This window comes from Corythoichthys intestinalis, chromosome 8, assembly GCF_030265065.1.
Source record: "Corythoichthys intestinalis isolate RoL2023-P3 chromosome 8, ASM3026506v1, whole genome shotgun sequence".
NCBI lineage: Eukaryota > Metazoa > Chordata > Actinopteri > Syngnathiformes > Syngnathidae > Corythoichthys > Corythoichthys intestinalis.
The window spans coordinates 55,641,170-55,660,746 of record NC_080402.1 but is presented as its reverse complement, the minus strand read 5'-3'; the positions used below and the strand labels follow the sequence as shown (position 1 = coordinate 55,660,746).

General features: G+C 40.5%; 1 protein-coding gene across 1 annotated transcript in view; it reads left to right on the top strand.

The window, feature by feature from the left end:
- Positions 1–19,577, top strand: part of slc24a2 (solute carrier family 24 member 2) — a 44,228-nt gene that overhangs the window by 2,391 nt on the left and 22,260 nt on the right. The window contains exons 2-6 of the mRNA XM_057843564.1: positions 496–1,608; positions 16,423–16,461; positions 16,532–16,643; positions 19,094–19,180; positions 19,439–19,515. Of these exons, the coding sequence (XP_057699547.1) occupies positions 703–1,608; positions 16,423–16,461; positions 16,532–16,643; positions 19,094–19,180; positions 19,439–19,515 (1,221 nt within the window). The 5' untranslated portion in view covers positions 496–702. The remainder of the gene's footprint in view (positions 1–495; positions 1,609–16,422; positions 16,462–16,531; positions 16,644–19,093; positions 19,181–19,438; positions 19,516–19,577) is intronic.

Genomic DNA, 19,577 nt, shown 5'->3' with positions numbered 1-19,577 from the left:
AATGGTTTCTGAAGAATGAAATGCACTTTCTGGAGTGGCCAAGTCAAATTCCAGACATGAACCCCATTGAGATGCTCTGGCATGACCTAAAGACGGCAATACATGCCAGACATCCCAGGAATCTGACTGAACTACAGCAGTTTTGTAGAGAAGAATGGGCCAAGATTATTCCTGATTGATGTGTCAGACTGATCTGCAGCTACAGGAAGCATCTGGTTAACGGTATTGCTGCCAAAGTGGGGGCCACAAAATATTAAATGTGATGGTTCACTTATTTTTCCCCCTTCTGTCATTGTTTGCATACTATCCTCATTAAAATATGAAGCTAAAGCAGACACTGTATTTTCATCTGTGTGATTTTGACAAAGATCAGCTCACATTTGATGGTGATTTTATGCAGAATTGTGAGAAATTCCAAAAGGCTCAGATACTTTTTCATACCACCGTATAATATCTAAATACAAAGTTTTCATGATTTTTTTTTTTTCATTTCAGAAATTATAATGAGGAAGCCTTTAAACGGGCTAGACCCCGGAATTCGACTGATGGGCCTCCACAGGATTTAAAGGGAAAGGCAACATGCAAACCAATCGGTGAACCAGTGTGGCCTGCCAGACCCCCGCCCTTGTAGTTAACAGCAGCATCAGCCTATCTTTGGGTGGGGGGGATTGAGGATATTTCCACTCTGCCTCAGAACCAAACATGATGAAGTCCTTCTTATCAAGAAGAAGTCGAGACACCATGGATTGGTCCGGCTCTGTCGGCCTTCCCAGACCTCCTCTAAGCTGCATGAGGCATCACTATCAGGGTGTGAGAAGAAAACTGAGGCCCGGGAGAATTCTTGGCTTCATCCTTAGCCTGGCGGTGGTATGTACGGTGTGTTCATGGAGTGCCTTGTCTCTTGTCACCACGGGGGTGCCCATTGAGCCAAATTCTGAGGGACCTGAAGATGCAGACTTGCCCCAAAGAACTCTCCTGGAGCACCAGAATGTCTCTGACGCTGGGGCCCAGCAAACATCAGAAATTGAGATGAATCACGGGGACTACCCAACAGACTACTTCAGTGTGGAGGACAGACGTCAAGGCTTTGTGGTGTTTCATATGATTGGCATGTTGTACATGTTTATAGCCTTAGCCATCGTGTGTGATGAATTCTTTGTCCCGGCACTGACTGTCATTACCGAGAAGCTTGAGATCTCTGATGACGTAGCAGGAGCCACCTTCATGGCTGCGGGTGGCTCAGCTCCAGAACTGTTCACCTCCGTCATAGGAGTCTTCATCTCCCACAGTAACGTGGGCATCGGTACCATCGTTGGCTCTGCCGTCTTCAACATCTTGTTTGTGATTGGGATGTGCGCTCTCTTCTCCAAAGAGGTGCTGAACCTCACCTGGTGGCCTCTGTTCAGAGACGTCTCCTTCTACATCATCGGCTTGCTCATGCTCATCTACTTTTTTCTGGATAATCAAATCACACTGGTGGAAAGTATCAGCCTGCTAATGTGCTACTGCACCTATGTGACTTTCATGAAGTTCAATGCCAAAGTGGAACAGGTCATCAAAAGACAACTGGGCAGCAACCAGGTTGACATCATGGAGTCAGCACCCAAGGTATGTCTATTCCTCCAACTAACCGTTTCTCCTTTCAGTCGGGCCAACCAGCTACAGCAGAGGTGTCCAAACTATTCCACTCAAAAACAGAAATTCCTCAATGGTAGTTTTTAGGGATGTCCCGGTCGCATATTTTTGCACCCGAGTCCGAGTCACCTGACTTTGAGAATCCGCCCGTAACGAGTCCTGATCTGATACCAAAAAATCCATCCATCCGTCCGTCCGTCCGTCCGTCCGTCCGTCCGTCCGTCCATCCATCCATCTATCCATTTTCTCCCGCTTATCCGAGGTCTGATCATGGGGCAGCAGCTTTAGCAGGGAAGCCCAGACTTCCCTTTTCCCCAGCCACATCATCCAAATCTTGTAGAGGGATCCCAAGGCGTTCCCAGGCTATCTGGGAGTCTCCCCAGCGTGTCCTGGGTCGGCCCCGCGGCCGCTTCCCAATGAAACATACCCGGGACTCATCATCAGGGAGGCACTCCGGAGGCATCCTAATCAGATGGCCGAGCCACCCCATCGGGCTCCTCTCGGTACGGAGGAGCAGCGGCTCTACTCCGAGCCTCTCCCGGATGACCAAGCTTCTCACCTTATCTGTAAGGGAGAGCACAGACACCCTACGGCGAAAACTCATTTTGGCCGCTTTTATCCTGGATCTTGTTCTTTCAGACAGGACCCACAGTCCGTGACCATAGATGAGGGTAGGAATTTAGATACTATACCATACCATACTATACCATCATCTTCCGTTTCCTCTGAGGTCGGGTAGTGGGGGCAGCAGCTTTAGCAGGGAAGCCCAGACTTCCCTCTCCCTAGCCACTTCAACCAGCTCCTCTGGTGGGATCCCAAGACGTTCCCAGGCCAGCCGAGAGACATAGTCTCTCCAGCATGTCCTGGGTCGTCCCTGGGGCCTCCCGCCGGTGGGACATGCCCAGAGCACCTCGCCGGGGAGGTATCCACAAGGCATCCGAACCAGATGCCCGAGCCACCTCAGCTGGCTCTTCTCAACGCAGAGGAGTAGCGGATCGACTCCGAGTCCCTCCCAGATGACTAAGCTTCTCACCCTATTCCTAAGGGAGAGCCCGGACACCCTGATGAAGCCAACAGCACCACATCATCTGCATAAAGCAAAGATGCAATGCTGAGGTCACCAAACCGGACCCCCTCAACGCTTCGGCTGTGCCTAGAGATTAAGTCCATAAAAATTATGAACAGAATCGGTGACGAAGGGCAGCCTTGGCAGAGTGCAACCCTCACTGGGAACGAATTCGACTTACTGCCGGCAACGCGGACCAAACTCTGACACCGGTCGTACAGGGACCGAACAGCCCTTACCAAGGGGCTCGGTACCCCATACTCCAGGAGCACCCCCCACAGGACTCCCTGAGGCACGCGGTCGAAAGCCTTCTCCAGATCCATAAAGCACATGTAGACTGGTTCGGCCACCTTTATAATGTGAATGATTTTTAAACAAGAACAACGTAGAAAACTGCTTGTCTTTATTAAATGCTTCATTGAGTGAGTTTACTCAAACCCACTCACACTTTGACGCTCATGCTGCTGAGAACAGCCTCTCACTTACACAATGAGTTGTCACAGCACACTTATGCAAGTTTAACAATGATTGACACATTTCTGCCTTTGATTGCAGAGCTACCAAGTTTCTCTGCCAAGATCAAAGCAATAAACCTGGCAATCATCATTAACTTTAAGTACCAAACGCAAGCTGAACAGTTTGGCCATACTGCTCAGTGGAAGGGAGGATGAGTGGCCGTGACGCTGTACAAGCATGAAGCAGAAAACATAAATATATTTTACAAAATTAAAAACCTGATTCCGATCCTCTGAAAAATGGAGTGATCGGCCCGATTTCCGATCATGTGATGAGATCGGGACATCCCTAGTAGTTTTTCTTCATGTCCCTACCACATATGTTTTTTTTCCACACTGAAGCATGCTGACTTTGAAGCCAGACAGGGTGATGAGGTGGGAACCCACAGGGTGTTGATGCACTGCTCAGTCATTAACTGAAGGTCAAACTCATGTGAGTTCTTCTGTGCAAGGATACAAATGTTTGTCTGTGTTTCCAACCTGTGTCACTCAAGACAAGGCACTGAGACAGGCCACGGCCTCTTCGTGCTGACTTAAAGATCAGGCTTCAACTTTAGCGTCTACTTTTAGAAATCAGGTCCAGACACCAAAACCAGTCAGCTCTCAAAGCAGAGGCTGATGTAATAGCCAAATGATACTGGTTATTTTAAAAGATCACTAGAAGCTTTTTTCAAAGTGCAAGAAAATGTCAGAAAAGACCATTTTGAGTATTTTACTATTTTCTTGTCTCTTATCTCGTTTATCTGTAGTTCTGTTCTGTACATAACTGATGACTGACCTTGTGATAACATACTTACAAAGGCAATCACTTGACATCCACTTGTGCAATCACTTCAGCGTCGAAAGTCCAAATTATGATTTCTCATTGTGATGTGTTGACGTCATGCAAGGTCAAACTAGGATGGTGGTATTGATGCTAATTGATGCCTTGAGCAGATGATATGCAACACTACCTAGATGTCCCTCCCCTTTGGTGCTCATCCAACAGTTTGGAATTAACAAACTGCTTCCTAAGAATGACTTGCTTTTTTCTGGACTTTTTTTTTCTTGTTATGATGACTATTTTTCTCATTTTTATTGCTTTTGTGGTAATGAGCTATCACAAAATGTCTTCATCTGTGTTATTATCCTAAACATTCTTTTATTGCATTGTATATTCAAAGGTTAGCACTTTGAAGCAATCAAATGGTGTTTTTTTCCCCGCTGCCTTCTGGGAATGACCTGTACTTTTGCCTACATAACATCACTCTGAAGAAGAGCTTATCCATTTTTGTTGCAAGGCACTTGATGTCCAGCTGTCCTCATGTAATGGTTGCTGCTAAATAATCCCAAAGGTTAATACTCTTAAATCCCATTAGAGACGCTAATAATAGGCAGGCACTATGCACAGGTAGAGGGAATCACAGCCGAACACAGATGGGTGGAGAATAAGAAGGCATCTCCTCAATATTGGCTCACAGTATCCTTAAGTTGTGACTTTTGGGGACATCGTTAGCAAACCGAATGCAACATTTTCGCAAGTTGCCTTTGATGAATGGTGTATAAGAAGCTGCTCTTTTGCTTCCTCCAAGCACGAAAGAAACCAATCCTTTCTGATCCGCTTAATATCTTCTTACTGGCAGTGACGACAGCAAACACATCTCGGTGTGCTCTCAAACGTTCCCACAATACAGTGATTACACACAATATCATTGTTCCACGAAGACAAATAAAGGCCCTTTTGGTGTTGAGCTCCTTCTCCCTGTTACTGTTTTTCATTCTTTTATTAAGATGCGCAATCCATTTTCCATGAGAAACATCAGAACTTGACTTGAGTTGAAATATGGGGCTGTTTAACTCACTGGCTGCCGTTGACAGTGATAGCTGTCCAATTCATTTGAAGGGCTCCCAACTCAAACGGATTGAAGTCTACCAGTGAGAAACTCATTTAAATTCACAGCAGAAAGAGCCACATGATGAGCCACCTTTTCTGTTGATTGTAGCTTCTGCCATCCAACGGATAATCATTTAATATATTTAAACCTATCAGCAGTGTGGTTAATAACAGTGTTAGAGTATAACGGCGTTACTAACAGCGTTATTTATTTCAGTAGTGAGTAATCTAATTAATTACCTTACTCATCTTTGCAACGCTGTTACCTTTACTGGGGATGTAAAGGCGTGCGTCACTTTGCGTCCCAACGTTGGTTGACTGACGCAAGAAAAGTCTGCGAGACATGGACAGAGAAGAGCGGGAATGGGAAAGAGGGAGTTGTGACACTGTTGCAAACGCAATGCTAGGCTAGGTGGCTCTAATAATACCTGACTGTAGCCGACAGCCCACAAACTACGCCTACAAGATGCTACGCTAGATATCACATGTATATGAACTAGATGCGAAATGACAGACATGGCGGCGTTAGCAAATGTAAGAGAAGTAGATGCGAAATGATACATTTTCCGGCGTTAGTGAACAGCCGCCATCTTAAAGCAGTAGACTTCTCAGGAAGACTCTGTTGTAGAGAACCTTCCTAGCGAACCTAAGTAACTTTGTATCTAAAATACTCCTAAATCGGCAAAATCCTGACTTGAATCTATCTTTAAATGATGAAACAGTTTTAAAACTTTCACGTGTAGAAAGTAAACAAAAGTTAACTAGTGCAATAACGGAAGCAATTTTAACTGTTGATTCCCAACATTAAATGACTTCCAAACATAGCAAAGGTTACCATCTAGTTATCGCTGTTGAGAGAAATGGTGTAGGAAATGTTTTGTATTCATAAATGTGTCCTCAGTTGATGTTGAAATAATGTTCCTATTGCTTGTTATTATTGACATATTATCTTTTCTCCACAAGATGGCAGGATGGGACTTAATTGTCTAAAGTGCTACATTTATTACTCCTTTGTGTTTGACTTTGATTACTTTGATTTGTGGGATTGCCTGTGACGACAGCAATGACAGCGGATGTATACGCATGTCAGTGGAAATTAAAGATGCCAAGTTTTGGCTAAAGACAACTTATTCTAAGTCAATTCTTCCTTCGAATGCAACGTTGAGCTGCAACCACCTCAACAGGTTATGGGCCCAGGAGTCATTCGGAGGTAAAGTCAGTTTCCACCGTGTAGAAGGTTGCGAAGGACAGCATGCTCACGGACTGCTGATTAGCGGAAAAAGCTAACAAGCAACATGGATCCACGAGGAACAAGTAGGTTACCTCGACTGGCATTTGACGGAAATGAAGCTAAATATGAACTCTGGGAAACTAAAATGTTGGGACATTTTCATCTAATCGGGCTAAAGAAGACAGTGCTGGTAGGACCAACCACTGAAGCTAAGAGAGAAAATGATGAAATGAAAATGTGGACGCGTATGGTGAAATGATACAACTTCTTGATGATAAAAGCCTTTCATTAATAATGAGAGATGCGCCAGATGACGGAAGAAAAGCGCCAAATGATGGAAGAAAAGCTCTGAAAATATTAAGAGAATATTATGCTGGGAAGGGAAAACTCAGGATTATAAATTTGTACACCATGCTAACATCTCTTCAAAAGGGAACTGAAGAAAGCATAGTGGACTACATAATAAGAGCTGAGACCGCCATCACAGCATTGCGAAATGCAGGTGAAACAATGGCAGATGGTCTACTTATTGCAATGGTCTTGAAGGGGCTGCCAGAAAGTTACAAGCCATTTACAATTCATGTGGCGCATACCGATGAGAACATGACATTTGCAGAATTCAAAAACAAACTCCGAAGTTTTGAAGACACGGAAAAGTTAAATGCAGCAGAAACAAGCGACAGAGTGATCAAGACTAAAGCAAGAGCTTCAAAGCAAACCACAAAAGCAAACGCTTGTGACCGGATCAAAGACGACGCAGAGTTGGTGCGCTTCAAATGTGGGATCAAAGGCCACCGTGCAAAATCATGTCGACAAAAGACATGGTGTAGTCGGTGCAAAACGGACACGCACAAAGACACCACTTGCAGACGCAAGGAAACACCGGACGGAGCGAGAAAAATTGCTGAAGATGGAGATCCTGACTTCGCGTTCAAGGTGAGAGATGAACAGCCCGACACCAGGCGGCAGGATACACACAGCATCCGGAAACGAGGCCTGATGGTGGACACGGGAGCGACATCTCATATCATCACTGACGAGACCAAATTCAAAAGCTTCCAGGAGACGTTCAAACCAGAGAACCACAGCGTCGAGTAGGCAGATGGTACCCGGTGCAGTGGAGTCGCATTCAAAAGAGGAGATGCGGAGTGCTACCTGATTGACAACGGATGACATGATAGCTGATATCATGACAAAACCTGTAACAAAGTTAAAATTGAAGAAGTTTGACAGTGTTATTTTTGGAATTTGAAATGTAAAATTTCATTTGGTTGTTAAAAAGGCATCAACATGAGAACAAGTGGGGTGTTGAGAGAAATGGTGGAGGAAATGTTTTGTATTCATAAATGTGTCCTCAGTTGATGTTGAAATAATGTTCCTATTGCTTGTTATTATTGACATAATATCTTTTCTCCACAAGATGGCAGGATGGGACTTAATTGTCTAAAGTGGAACATTTATTACTTCATTTACTTTGCCATTACTTTGATTTGTGGGATTGCCTGTGAAGACAGCAATGACAGAGGATGTATCCGCATGTCAGTGGAAATTAAACATGCCAAGTTTTGGCTAAAAGACAACTTATTCTCCGTCAATTCTTCCTACGAATGCAACGTTGAGCTGCAACCACCTCAACAATCACAATATCTGCAATACCCCTGTGTTTAGTTTAGTTCTGGGTAAAGAATTGGGCTATAGGGCGACTGTCCCAATAACCCTTTGAACTTCACATAGTGTGACCTATGTTTTTTTTTTTTTTTGGAATGGAATGGAAAAGAAAACATGAAAAGAAAAACCAGTTACTTTGCCAAGTGACTAATTACTCAGGGGCAGTTTACATGGCGACTGTGCGACACAAAGACGCAATGACTGAGTAGCGGACTCGCCTCGCGTGCATATGGTGTCGGTGAAGACGGAAGGCGAAGACGAAAAATTCTGAATCCTGCCTCCAAAGTGGAAGAATCCGATTGCAGTGGATAGAGGGGGGCTTCCTCAGCATACATATCAAAGTCTCCTGCTGCGCGAGACCGTGCCGATAACGTCAGCACTCGTTCACGTCACATTGGACGTGCGCAGCGGTGCTACTAAACATTAAAAACAGCAAATATGGCGGAATGTCAGCTTTAATTTACTGTTTTGATAATATTTTTAAATTAGATACATTGAATGTTTCCGTTTTTTGAGCCTTTTTGAACAAAGAAAAATGCCATTGCTTCGAGTGGGCGGGCATATTTTTTTACGGGCTGCGGGAGCTTGGTGGGGTCAAAGTGCATCATTCTCTGTCGCCCTGTAAATCTGCACTGCCCCCTAGGGCCTGGCATGAATACTACATCGTTTTCATTCGGAATTGCGACATTGTTCGAATGGAGACGCAAATGCAAATTTGAAATTTTTCGTATTCTCGGAGAGTCACCATGTAAACGGCCCCTTACATTTGGGTAACTGAGTTAGTAACGCTTTTTGGGAGAAGTAATTTGTAACTACAATTAATTACTTTTTTAAAGTAAGATTAACAACACTGCCTATCAGTATTATAAACATGGACATTTTAACTTATATATTTTATAGCGATGTACCAATCCAAACATGTGATAGAAAAGCGGGCCTATCATGCCATTTTTCTGAGGTTTGGAATGAGGTGAAAAGGATCGGGTTTTTAATTTTCAAAAATACAGTATATTGATGTCTTTCTTCTTCATGCTCGTACAGCGCCACAGCCTCTTTGCCTGGCACGGCCACACTGTTCTCCCTGTATTTTTTAAACACCGGGAGAACAGTCTGGGACCCAGCTCCTCATTGGCCTCTCAAGCCCTAATGAAAGTAACCGTGCAATCAGATTCGTTTATTTGCGTAACGTGTTCTTAACGAGCAACATCACTCTTGCGTGTCAGAAGTCGTCTCCACAACAATCTGCGGTAAATTCAGTTTTAAATGACCAAACACACATTGAGTTGCTTAAACTAACAGTCTGTCTCGCGCTAGCCATGTTGAATAAACTTCTCTGTTCTCCGCTCTCCTCTTATGTTTATTTCCTCGCGCCAGAGTTTGTCTGGAGTTCCAGGCAAACAGCCACTCACCCTCCCTCCTGCTGAGCAGTGCAGCCAAACTGACAAGCATATTTGATACTTAAAATAAATGATGATTGACGGGTTTGTATCTTTGATTTTGCCGGAGACGCTTGGTAGCTCTACGATGAAAGGCAGAAATGCGTCAATCCTAGTCAAAATGGCAGAAGTGTGTGTGCTAACTAACTGTGTAAGTGAGAGGCTCAACAGCGTGAGCGTCAAAGTGTAAAGGGACTCACTCAGTGATGCATCATAGACTTCATAATATTTTGACGGGACACGGGGCGCGGAGCCGATAAATAGGGGGCCTGCATTTTTGGCTAGGCCATCAAAGCTGCCCGAGTGGAATAACAGACAAAGAGCTTTTTTAATTGAAAATTCTTGTGAACAAATGCTTAAATCCCCGAATTCTTTGTATATATGGACGTTAAATAGTCTCGATTCCTGGTTAAAAGCAAAAAAAACAAACGTGCAATTAATTTATTTTACGTAAATATGTCAAAGTACAATGCTAGTCTGTTCGTGAATGTAGCTAGCGGCCGCCTGATGTAAACAGAGCTTTTCCGGTGAAACTTATTGTGAATAAATGCAAACCATGCAGTCAGCATTAATTTTATGTAAATATTGCAAACTATGAAGCTAGTCAGTAAATGGTAAATGGTGTTATATAGCGCTTTTCCACCTTTCAAGGCGCTCAAAGCGCTTTACACTATCTCGCCATCTTCCTTCTGGTAAGGAAATTACCGGCCGCCATATGTAAACAAAGAGCTATTTCCGTTTAAAATTCTTGTGATTAAATGCTTAAACATTTAATGCTTTATACATATGAACGTAAAAGAGTCTCGATTCTTGGTTAAAAGCAAAAAAAAAAAAACGTGCAGGTAGCATTTGTTTTACGTAAATATTGCCACTGCAGTAGCGGCTCATTACTCCCATTGATTTTTTTTTCACAACGTTTCAAAATGCATGCATGATAAGAAAAATATAACGATTACCTTGAATCCTCGAACAAATCACTCCTGAGACAATCCTTCCTTTTTGTATGTGGTACAGCTTTCATACTTTTTCAACAGAAATCTGGCGTTAGATCGCTGTGTGCGTGTGCGTGTGTTTGTGAATAGCTCCTCTTGATATTGGCGGCCCCCGTCTTGAATGCGAGGCGCAGTGCATGACCTATCTGACCCGTCAATACATTATTAAGTCTATAGATGCATTTAATAAAGACAAGCATTTTTCTATGTTATTCTTGTTTCAAAGTAATTCACATTATGAAGACGGCACGGTGGGACAGTAACAAGTTTGGATTTTTGTTGTTGTTTTGTTTTTAACAACTGGGACTCTGTATCGGCAGATTCTCAAAATCAGGTGACTTGGACTCAGATGCAAAAATATGCGATCGGGACATCCTTAACATTTTACGTTGATTAAATGCTCTATGATGCTAATGAATATATAAACCATTTTAAAAATAATAGTTCTTACTGGACATATTGCAAAGTTGATTTATTTGTTGTTGGTACTAATATTTGAATATTCCTAAATATAATACAAGTGTAAATTGAACAAATCTGTACAGCAGATCCACAGTTGGTCCCGTTAGTCGTAATGTATCAAATCTCAATCATCAAGTCAACTTTATAGAAAATACTTGTACGAAAACCCTTTATAAGACAATCAAATACAACATTAACCATAAAAGACACTTCATAATGTTCACTCCTGTGGTTTGCTTGCAGACTGGAAGCAACTTAAACATTTAGTCACTGAGCACCTTTTCTAACCGCAAAGCAGGGTCAGGGTCATGGTAGGATGAGGACACCTACAGACTAAATCCAGGGTAGAAGTTGGCCAGAATTTCTTGCTTGAACTCCCTGACAGAAAGGTTGCCACGGAACCAGATTTTGTTTTTTCGGGTATGAAGTGTCAAAACTCCTAAAACCACAGAAATGCAAAGAAAAGTGCTTTTGACAGTTATACCTATAACACACAATATACAATAATACAAACTGTTTTTTATTCAAAATTGTATTTTTTTCCAGTGAGGTGCGAAATAACTGTTAACAAAAACACCACACAGTATCCCCAACCTCCCCCTCCTCATTTTTATTTTTCCTCATATCCTCACATCTAAATGCAAAACCTCAATTTTAACCACCGTATTGGCCCGAATATAAGACGGCCCTGATTATAAGACGACCCCCTCTTTTTCAAGACTCACGTTTGAAAAAAGACTTTTTGAACACCAAATTAATCTGATACAAATGATTAAAACAATATATTTGAGAGAAAAAGCATGTTATTTTGCCTCATTTAAATCTTGATATCTGACCATTTAAATATGTAAACTAAAGTGCAATCACATTCGTAAATGAATGGCTTCTGGTTTTTGAAATGTAAATAAATCAATCTATTGTGATAAAACAACAAAATTGCAATAACGGCATTAAGCGTCAAAGTGAATTCTAACTGTAACTGTAGTCTTGAAACAAATCTGAATAAGGAAAAACATTGCAATAAAATAATGCAAACTGGTTAAACTTGAGAGTAGCTGAGATCTGTCATAACAGAACATCGCTTCAATAATATCTGGCGTCATCTAGCGTCGTGAATGGGTATAATGTCTAGACCGCGAATATTTTTTCAATCTTATTTCAATGCAAAAAACACTGTCCTATATTCGGGCCACTACGGTACTTAAGAACATAGGCTGTACAGTACATTATAAACCCTTTAACAACTGAGCCCATTTTGTCCGAATTCGCATGCCTTTGATGTTGCCTTTATATTTCAAAGAAAAAAAACGTTCACAATGGCCTGATTGGGTCCCTTTCTTCAGGAAACCATAACCTACATGTCCAGACGGTTGTTTTCTTCACTGACCATTTATAATCAACAAAAAGACAAAAAAAAAAAAATTTCAAAATCTTTTGTCAAAATTTCTAATATTGATGACAACCAAATATGCTCGACGAACCGTTTTGAAGCTTGAAAATTTTTATTCAACTTGTTAAGATAAACATTCGACAGAAAAAAAATAAGACGGAATAGTTTTGTATTTGACAATTCAACATAAATATCTATATTATATATAAATATATATATATATAAATATAAATATATATAGTATAGTCATCGGCGTTTTTGGTCTTTACACATACTATGGTCAAAACAGGTTATATACGGTAGACCAACAGTGTTAAATAGTGAATATATATATATTCAGTTCCATTTTATTCAAGCATGCCACTCAGTTCCATCTTGAACAAGACAAAGGGCTACGTCACACAGCCCACTCTTCTGCCGTTTGCGCTGTCAGCCTGTCACTCTTCCCAACTCGCCGACTCATCCGAAGAAAAAAATGACAAATCTGGTTCATCCTCTTGCTCAGGTTGATGAAATAATGCATTAGCTTGCACTAAATTTAGTTTTCAATTCATTCCGCACGTTTCAAAGTCGCTCGCTCAGGCCAACCGGCCGTCACTCGCTACCTCGCCTCCCTCTCCTTAGGTGGTGCGTCGCTCGGCATTTTCTTAAAAATGTTCACATTACGTCTGTCCTTCGTGACCTCACAATGGCTCCTGGGATATGTAGTCTTTCGTGGTGCTTTTGATTTTGAAAAAGGACAACAAATGATGGGAATATGGACATAAACACATGGTCCATGCAGCGTTTTAATGCTTATCTATGAGGTCAATAAAACAGTAAAACTCAAATGAAATTATCTCCCGTTTTACTTGGTCGATTGACTTCACGTAAAAACAGGCATGGACCTCAACTTCCGCACTTTCAAATGAGACCAACCAGTGTTACGTGGGTGACGTAATTACAGCGTGATGAGGCTTCAAATATGATACGCGTAAACATATCGCCTCCGACATGTTATAGGGTTCAAATTGAAGATAATGTAAACATTGACTTAAAAAAAAGAGTAACATACATGAACAAAAATAAGTACAAATGACTTACATTATGCACAAAATATCGCAAACATTGACTTTTTTTATATAATAAGGAAATTAATAAGTAGCCTAAGATATATAGGTAAATGATCAAAAATAGGTCCAAAGTGTACATTAAACTACAACAACTAAATTGTCAAATGTATCACATTCAAGACAAGCATTTCTGGACCTCATTGCAGTAAAAAAAATGTTTAAAAGCTTATTGTGTTCAATCTCACTTTAGCTAAATTTGTTTTACCATGAGAACGGCATGTAATGCTTATGTATCATTTATGATACAAATTAGAGAACATAAATACAAATTCATTTTATTTTATTGTATTTTATTATATTATGTTTAAGAACTTTCAAATTCAAAACGAAAAAAAAAAATACAAATTTTCTGTGAATTATTTTTAGGCATCATAACATGGAAGATGTTCTGAAACTCTCCATCAGAACAAAATAAATAAAATAATAATAAATGAATAAAATAAAATAAGCCTCTTCAACTCTTTCCTTTCTCCTAAAGATCTGATCAATTTTCCGTTGCACTGCCCTTTTTCTAACGCAATAATTCAACAAGCTTGTTCTTTCTTTTTTCTCCCGAAAACATATGCATTTGAACCAATCAGCGCTCACTATCCATGCTGATCACATGTCAGAATGTCAGCCAATTGAACGTACAACTGGAGTCCAGGCTTGGTGGTTTGCTGCGCGCATGCGTACATTGACTGTCTCGTCGAATTCAGACACACACGCTGGGAGAACTCTGTGAAAATCCGTGGACTAAATACATAATAAATATCGGTTGAAACGGATGATGCTACACAAGCACTTTATTAAACTTGTGATTAACATTTGTGGATGTAAATCATCGTTAGTTGATTGTTTTCTTCTTGGAGATGCGTGTGTGGCAGCCTGGCAGTTTTTTTTTTAACATGGAGGTTTGACAATTACCATCATATTTTCAGGATCCCCCCAAAAAGTCTACTTTCCGCCCCCAAACGGCGTTCAAGATCTTTCTGGCCAAAGGCGTAGGTTTAAGTCTCATCATTGGTAGGGACGGTATAACAGCATAACCTGCATGTACACTTTTTGCTGGGGAAAGGGACATTAATAAGACCAAACAGATCGAGTGAATGGGGGTCAGGGCTACATTTCTCACAAATATAAACCTAATTAATTGATAGGCTAAATAAACATTGCAAAATACAGCTGCATTGAGTTATACTAACTTTCATATGTATTGGTTCAGGTGATACACGGTTCCATTCAAACCTTTGTTTTCAAAAATTACTAAAGAAACACTTCCAGAATAAATGTCTGGATTTAATTATCACATTTATATTTCAATATTTGAACATAACTCAGATTATATTCAAATACACCATAAATACAAACTTGTTAATGATCTCTTAACGATCCAGGAATGCAAAAAATAAACATTTGTCTTAAAACCACTCAACATTGTTGAGAAATTAATATAACATCCATATAATATATAAAAATATACATTAGAAATAACACAAAAAACCTCTTAGGGATAGACAAAAAATAAAAAATCAACCTTCCTTCATGTATTGCACTACTGCTTTTGTCCACTAGCACAGCTAAACTCAAAAAAAAAAAAAAAAAGAAATCTCCTTTGGGCTGCTTTAAAACCCCATGAATAAAATGAAAATGAAAATTGGGGAGAAAGGGATAAACCTTGGTACAGTAGAAAATACATATAGGACGACACTATTTCTAAGCAGCTTCCTACTCAGGTTTTGCAGGTTAGCAAATTCACAGTTTAAGGTTATGCTAATTCTGATACAGGCCGGACTTTCAGTAGCAAAATTAGTGGTGTGTTCCCCACCTCCACAACATTGACCTCTTTTTACATTAAATACAGTGGCTGCAGCTGGTCAAAAAAAACAACAACCTTCTAATACCCCTCCTCTTGGGGTGGAGGAGGCGGCATGGGGCTGTGAGTGCGTGTGTGTGTGTGTGTGGGTGTCATCAGCCAATCAAACGTGCACGTGAGGGGAAAAAATGGACTGGCACACTCAGCAGTGAAAAGGTAAATGAGAGTCTGAACATAATGAAAATAATTTACTTAATAATGGTAGGATCAATTATATCCTTACAACACATGGGGAGACAATCTAAATTACCTGTATAACTGAAGTCACTATATAATGCAAATAAGGTTACCTTAAAAGTTGGTGGGGACAATTTGAGCATCCTGAAAAGTTGGTAGTGTACCTACCGTCCCTATGCAAACCTATGCCCTTGGTTCCAGCCTACTTTAACCCCTGACTATATCTAAAATAAAGTAAAATTGATCCCCCATAAAACATTGCTTACAGAGCTGGTTTTTAGGCCCAAATATAAAGTGAGCGATGTGAAACATTAACTATAGTATTCACTTTACATATGTTAGCATCTGCTTGGTAATGGTTTTTTTTTTTTATTAAAAGCTTCTTTCCACCAAATGAGGGCATTTCTTGTTATAACTCTTTCAAAATTGACACCCCTCCACCCCCGACTCTAAATCTGTGTTGAATTCTTCAAAAATCTTTTCATGTTCATAAATTGTTTGACTTTAGTAAAACTGCTTGTTTTGGTAATAGGACTGAAAGTAACATGACTGAGGCTTAAGCAGAGAATTACCTGATAGTAGATCCACATGACAATTACACTGATAGTGCAGTATGCGGACACATAAGTGATTCAACAGAGAAGAGTATTATAACAAAATGAAGAAAAATCGTGACATAATTTAGGTAAAATGACGGTGCTGTGAATGTCATTTAAAAAAAAAAAAAAAACATTCGTCCACCATAGCAAGTGTGTCAGATAATTGTAAAATTTTACAGTAAATTACTTGGAATGCTCATAGTAACGTGAAAGTATCCTATTATTTACTTGTTATTGCTCACGTTTCCTTGCTTATTTGATCATCATTATGAATTTATCTTCTAAGGGCCTCCAAATGTACAGCAGTGCCATGTATTGTAATTTCTTAATAAGACGGCCTAAAAATACCAGGAACTGTGAAAATGGAATTGAATAATGAGGATATTTTTTTCTGCGTGTTTCTCTTGACAGGTCAACACCCCACCTGCAGATGACGAGAACAAACTGATGGTAAGTCTGCTTTGAATACAAATATTATTATGAGTGATGACATGTTTGACATTTGATGACATTTTTACAGGCCAAACCAAGGTTACAGAGGGAAGGCAGCTGCGCGTCACTGCACAACTCACTGATGAGAAACAGTATCTTCCAGCTCATGATACACACACTGGACCCTCTGAGCAATGAAGGTGCGTAGACAGAAGATTGACATTGAGAAAGCAAGCCTGTCATAATGGCTGTTAAACCAAAAGATTGCTGCATAGTTCGAGACGTCCCTATGAAACATGTAAATACACAATATTTAAAGGGAATGAGAGGGATAGTTTTGATTGGCAGTGAAAGAAGTTTGCTACAGTATGCCTCCTCACAAATAGTTTTATGTACCGTAATTTTCGGACTATAAAATGCTACTTTTTTCCTTCATTTTTAATCTGATGGTTTATAGTCCAGTGCATCTTATTTGTTAATTCATTTATGTTAATAGATAACACTTATAACACTGATAAAACTGACAGCGCCGTCATAAGACTTTCATAAGACCGTCATAATTATGACATGACACTGTCATGGGCATTACTGAATGCTTATGACAAGTGTCATTTAAGTGTCATCTGGCAAATTATGTCTCAATTTATGTCCAGCTAGGATCTTTTAAATCCATACAAAAGTGAGATGAAATGAAATGAAAAAAAAAATAAATAAAAAGGCATGTTGGACAACAACAGTGTTGACAGCAGGTTGCAGCAGAGATTTACTGTCTCCCCCAAGGGAGCAGTGATGCGCCAAATGAAGCTTCTTGAAGCAATGAAGCTTTGCAGTCAATTGCTTCAAAGCTTCATTGTGGTTCATTTGGTCTTATGACAGTCGTATGATGCTGCTGTCAAAGTGTTACCAGTTAATATCTTTGGGCTAAATATCCCATAATGCAGTGAGGACAATTGCGGCCTATAGTCCAGTGCGGCTTATCTATGAACAAATTTGGTGGGTGGCAGCTTATAGTCAGGTGCACCTTATAGTACGAATCTTACGGTATATAGAGACAAATGATGAAATTGACTTGAATAAGTCTTTTTTAATGAGAATTGTTCACTTAATGCCAAATTGCTGTTTACAGTGAAGCGAATTGAGTTACACTGCTATAATACAGAACTTGTATACCGAGTATACGCTTGGAAGCTGTGATGGAAATTTGAGTGTAGACTGTTTAACTACAGTACATCTGCCAATGTTACCATGACAAACAGCGTTGTCAAATATTACTTGAAAAAGTAATTTAATTACTGATTACCCCTCAAAAAAGTGATCTACCGTAATTTCTGGACTATTGGGCGCCCCTGATTACAAGCCTCACCCAGTACATTTTTAAAGGAAAAACCATTTTGTACATACATAAGCCTCTCCTGGCTATAAGCCGCGTGTGCCCACTTAGTAACATGAGATATTGACAAAGAAATACACACAGTTTTCAAAATTTTAATAACACACCTTAACTTTTCGTTCCAAACAGCGCCAGCAAACACGGCAGTTATATAGCAGCGGCACGGAAGTTACATAGCATCAGCACGGCGGTACAGCACAAATTGGGCTGGTTATTAAAAACATAAAAGTCTTTGTTAGCAATCTTCATCTTCCTCCTGTGCACTCAAACCATGGAAGTCTTCACCCTCAGTGTCGGATATGAAGACGCTCAGATACACTTCGCCACGCACCTACTCAGTCTCTCCTTCGCCGTCGCCTTCAATGTCTCCCATAATGAGGCAAATGCACTCCTGAGCCCGTGCTGTCCTCTTCGGCACGCAGCAGACTGGCCCCTCGAAACCCGTTGGTGATGGCGGACTTCTTTCACACTGCTTCATGCTGCCAGGCTCCCCCGGCATACCTGCGCAATAGCTGCTCTTCGCATGAGGCGAGAAAACCTCACAAAATAGAACCAGAATCCTATTCCATTACTCCTAGCTGCGGTATCCAGGCGACCGGGCCTGCTTTGAACACTCTAATTTCTTTATTACCAACTGCAATTTGGAGAAAACAGTGCAACAGAGCATCATCTCTGTCACACAGTGCTCTCACGAATGGGGAGTGGTTCACTAAGAGATGGCATTATATGATAATGTATTATTTCCTATTGGTTGAACAAATATGGTATTGCTAAAGTCAAATGTGTGAAATGTGATCTTTAACGTCATCCACACAAGGTCAGGCACATTTTGTTTCAACTTTCGTTAGTTCATCTAAAGGATAAGAGGTGAACACGTTGTCATGGTAACATTAGCTGATGTAGTTAAATGAGCCTATCACAAAGCCTAAAATTTGTCTGAGTGGATGCTCGTATCGCGAAAGGCTCACAAGTCAGGTTGTTTCATAAGACACCGCTGTACTTTTACACTGCAAATATAAAGAAACCTCAATACTATAATGCACTGTTAAATTTGGAAATTGAATGAGATGACAGCGCAAAACTGAAATGGTTGCCCTATCTGAACATAATTTCCTATGTTCCATTTTTACGCTAAAAATGAAACAACAACAATGCGTTGGAAATGTCTTATATTCTTATTTCTGCTCCTCCCAAAAACATTTTCTTTCCTTTAATGTTCAAATGTTATCAGAAAACAAAACTCTCTTTTTCCGGTTTCAGGACGATTTAAAGAGAAGGCATCAATTCTTCACAAAATGGCAAAACAGAAGTGTAAAGAAGAACAGGTTGTTAGTACTAACGGTGTCGGTGAGTTACAATATTTTCAGTTCCCATCCATTCATTTTCCATTTCACATTTGCTGTGGGTGACTGAGAACTGATCAGGGTGGACCCGAGACTAGTCATCTGCCAATCGCAGGGCAACTAACACTTACAAACATGTAGCTCATACATTTTTCTTTTCATTTACAGAGCGTGTGGGTGTGGGTGTATATAAATGTATACATTTGTGCATATGTAAATTGGTTATACATGGATATGTCTTGCTGTGTGCTCTTTCCTCAAGCAATCAAAACCATATCTTCGAGTACAAAGGTTGCAGTAGAAGTCACCCCTCCAATGAACGGTGTTGCAGGAGATGAGGTATGGTGTTTGCTCCTTTTGTAATCAGATCTTTATGTGAAGAAGGTGTTGAAATTTGTACA